The 3,724-nt window shown below is 38.6% G+C and overlaps 1 protein-coding gene across 1 annotated transcript in view; it reads left to right on the forward strand.

Moving 5' to 3' along the window:
- The first annotated feature begins 175 nt into the window (after nucleotides 1–175).
- Nucleotides 176–3,724, forward strand: part of LOC101850122 (ATP-dependent RNA helicase DDX55) — a 37,039-nt gene continuing 33,490 nt past the window's right edge. Inside the window, 2 exon segments of the mRNA XM_005110362.3 lie at nucleotides 176–281; nucleotides 2,962–3,065. Coding sequence (XP_005110419.1) covers nucleotides 2,970–3,065 — 96 coding nt within the window. The 5' untranslated portion in view covers nucleotides 176–281; nucleotides 2,962–2,969.

Genomic DNA, 3,724 nt, shown 5'->3' on the forward strand with positions numbered 1-3,724 from the left:
ATTATCTATCTATCTATCTATCTATCTATCTATCTATCTATCTATCTATCTATCTATCTATCTATCTATCTATCTATCTATCTACATGTATCTATCTGTAATTAATAATAATATAATAACTCAATAATGACTTTTTAAAAAACGAAAGCGAAACCGGAAGCATACATAGATTCTATGCAAATCAAAAACTTTCAAGATCTACAAGAAACACAAACACACATGTTTTAGCTGAGCGTTGAATGACGACGTGCTTTTTCAGCCTTTGGTCTGTTATCATTTAGGTACGTGAGTAAGGAAATATAATGGGGGGTGTTTTCTACTTGTTTTTATTTTTCACATAAGTTGAAACTGTTCAACACCAGTGAAGCTTCCCTTGTAGGAGGAATACTATAATCTAGATATAGATCTAAGTCTAGATCTAGATCTAGATCTAGCGACCACTATAGTATGATGAAAAGAGGGATGATAGATCCCTGAAGGCGAAGGGAAGACTTCCGTAACGAGCGACCACTATGAGATAATAGCAGAATTGATGGGTAGGGTTTGGGTTAGGGTTAGGGATAGGCCTCTTCTTTATTGTGTTTGATGGGGTGGTCGCTCGTTATGGAAGTTCTTCCGATCTGAATTGTGGAAGCTTTCTCAGTTTCTTGTTGACTTGATACAGATACGGAGTCTAGACTAGTCTACGACACGTACACGGCACGGTAACCGGGCTCCTAGCCTCAGCAATGTCTACGTACACGGTAACCGGCAACTGGGCACGTCGGCCTAGTCTCCGTGTCATTTACACGGTAACCGGGCATGTAGCCTCAATACTATACCTTCGTACATGGTAACCGGCAACCGGGCATGTAGTCTCAGTTGAGTGTCCCGTACACACGGTAACCGGGCAGTTCAGTTTTTGTCATCTGGTGTAGCCATCCCCACCATCCCCCGACTGTACCTTTTTAAAAAAATCAATAATCCCCCCTTTCCAGAGCCCTTTACTTCGCAGCGCACAGACTTTTAATGAACTTTGGTGACCCCAACTGGTACTCACAATGTGATGCGCACGCGCAGGTTCACTGACTGGTCACGTTGGCGAGCCCGACAAGACGCTTGTATGGCTTTCTTTTTTTTCAGCAAGTGACAGCACAGGACTAATATTGGAATGAATTATTTTCATTCCGGTTACCGTGTACGTAGATACTGAGACTAGGTGCTCGGTTAACGTGTACGTAGATACATGCCGTTAAACGTAGAAGACGCCTCTTTCTGATTGGCTGCTAATTTTTGTAATGTGATGTCATCACTTCCTGGGATACCCACAGACTCCGTGGAGGTACCGCATGGAATGACGTGTTTTCGGTAACATTTCTGATTTCCTAGATCTAGATCTAGATTCTAGATCTAGATATAGTACTTAGACATGATGGCAGATCACTCAGATCTAAATCGTTGATGCTCAGTAGAACAGTAAGATTAAGAACGCTGAAATTGAAACACGGTAAATGCAAAGACAATATACCGCATCAAAATTGCCGTAAAGACACTGGAGGATTAGATCTAGATCTCCCCCCCCCCCCCCCCCCCTCCTGCATTCTTCATCACTATACATTTTTTAAAAACAAACTACAAAAACAAAGCAACAAATTATAATTAATGGGACAAACTGTTTTTCAGTCGGGAGGAGGAGAAGAGAAAAAAGAACTGTCCGGGACCGGGATCGAACCGCTCATAAAACTTTTGCATGACTTCAAATGCAGACGCGCTGTCTATTCGGCCATCAGAACATCTGACTGCGAGAGGTAGATTAATATTTATATGCATAGCAAGGAGATTAAAAGACACTTCCATCTTTGGTGCCATGCGGTTGGCTATACTTAGATGTAGTCACGTGATCGGAGGGGTATCCTGGTTTGACGTCAAACAAGATGGGCGCCACACCTAAAAATAGTTTGCGTCCTTCTTAGTTTAATCGTATGTCGTAGAAACTGAGACTAGGTGCCCGGTTACCGTGTACGTAGATACTAAGACTAGGTGCCCGGTTACCTATATAATCAAAGTGAAGAAACGGTCATTTTTCTGCAGGTTTGTTCGTGGATTTTCAATCAAATTTTCACTTTTCGGCTCAACACCTTTCATGCCCATTTAAAGAACACATTTTTATGTGGATTTAACTGAAAAACATTGATAAAAAATAAAAGGTACAAAAAAATGTAAATTTTCAGTTTCCTCAGGCTCTCAAGCTAAGGAAATTATAACTCATCTTCGGCAGCCATTTTCTTAGTACTTTTACCTCTGAAACCAGGCTATCCCACCTTCTTCAATGGCAAATATCTCGACTTTTATTCAAGCCCAAGCTAGATGGATATTTTTTAAACTGAAAGCAAAGCAAATAAATAAGCTTTCAGATATCAATAACAGTGTACCCATAAATTGAAGAGTGCCTGATTCCACCACGTTTCGACACGTTAGTTAATAAAACATAGCTAGCTATACCTGAATAGAAGACTAATTTTCAAAGTCGTTTATCAAAGCTAAACTATGAATATGATGCAAACCTAAAAGTGACTGACCTCTTGTACATAATTAGTAGTCTAGTACCAACTACCCATTATATTAAGCTCCTTGACGAGCTAATAAAAAATGATTTATACAACTCTAAGGAGTTGTCATCCTATCCTCTAATGCTTTTGTGTAGGCCTCTTTATCTTTTGACCCTATTCATTACACGTATATGGAGAGTAGGCTTTCACTTTATACAAAACTTGCGGGACTGTCGGATTTTGTCCGATTTTTAGCCATGATTTTGGTTTATATTTGAGCTATATACAACAAAAAGAATCTGAATTTGTGTGTGGTTTTAAAAGGGGCAGTCGTAGATTTTATTATTGTTTTTTAAAAGTGTACAACTGCAGTAAATCTTTTAATCCTTGACATTCTATTAGATATGGCTGTATACTCATTATTATTCTGCAGATGACAGCATGGATCAAAGATGGGACACACTGGTGGGTACTATAGACCCAGTTATACTGGAAGCTGTCTCGGCTTTAAACTTCACAAACATGACTCCAGTACAGGTATGTTTTTCATCGACCATTGCAAGCAGACTCTAGGTTAAATTAAAGTTCATTACAAGTAATCAATAATCGCTGCTTTTCTTCAGTGATAAAGAGAGATGAAATGAAGCATGAATTTCATCCATGCTTTTTTCCTTTCTTTCTTTAGAAAAAAGAAAGATTATTTTCAGCATGCCAGTCTTTGGTATTTATGTGTTTACGGTGGACTAAATGTAATTCTTAGTATCTCTTCACCTTTGTATTGAAAAGGCACTGTTGTGACAGAGGTCCCACTAAAAAAAAATTAATTAGTGATTGTTCTGTCTAGGCGGTAAATATTGATATTGTGACTTATTTCCCTCTGGAGAAAAATGAAATCTCACTATATCTTGAATGTGAGGCTTCATGGTGAAATCAGGTGCTTGTCAAAATAATGAAACCAAAGAAAACTGCATTTTTCGGGGGGTTTGCAGTTTTTATCGATTTTAAAAATATTGAGTTCAACCCCTTTTATGTCCATTTATAAACACATTTCTGTGAGGATCTTACTGAAAAACGTTGATTAATCTAATGGTACAAAAACTTTAAATTTTAAGTTTCCAAGGAGTGAAACTGTGAAGGTTACCAAACTCTTATGACCATTTACTTGATAGTTATGCCTCTAAAGCCAAGGCCCCCCC

Source organism: Aplysia californica, unplaced genomic scaffold, assembly GCF_000002075.1.
Source record: "Aplysia californica isolate F4 #8 unplaced genomic scaffold, AplCal3.0 scaffold00880, whole genome shotgun sequence".
Classification (NCBI taxonomy): Eukaryota; Metazoa; Mollusca; class Gastropoda; order Aplysiida; family Aplysiidae; genus Aplysia; species Aplysia californica.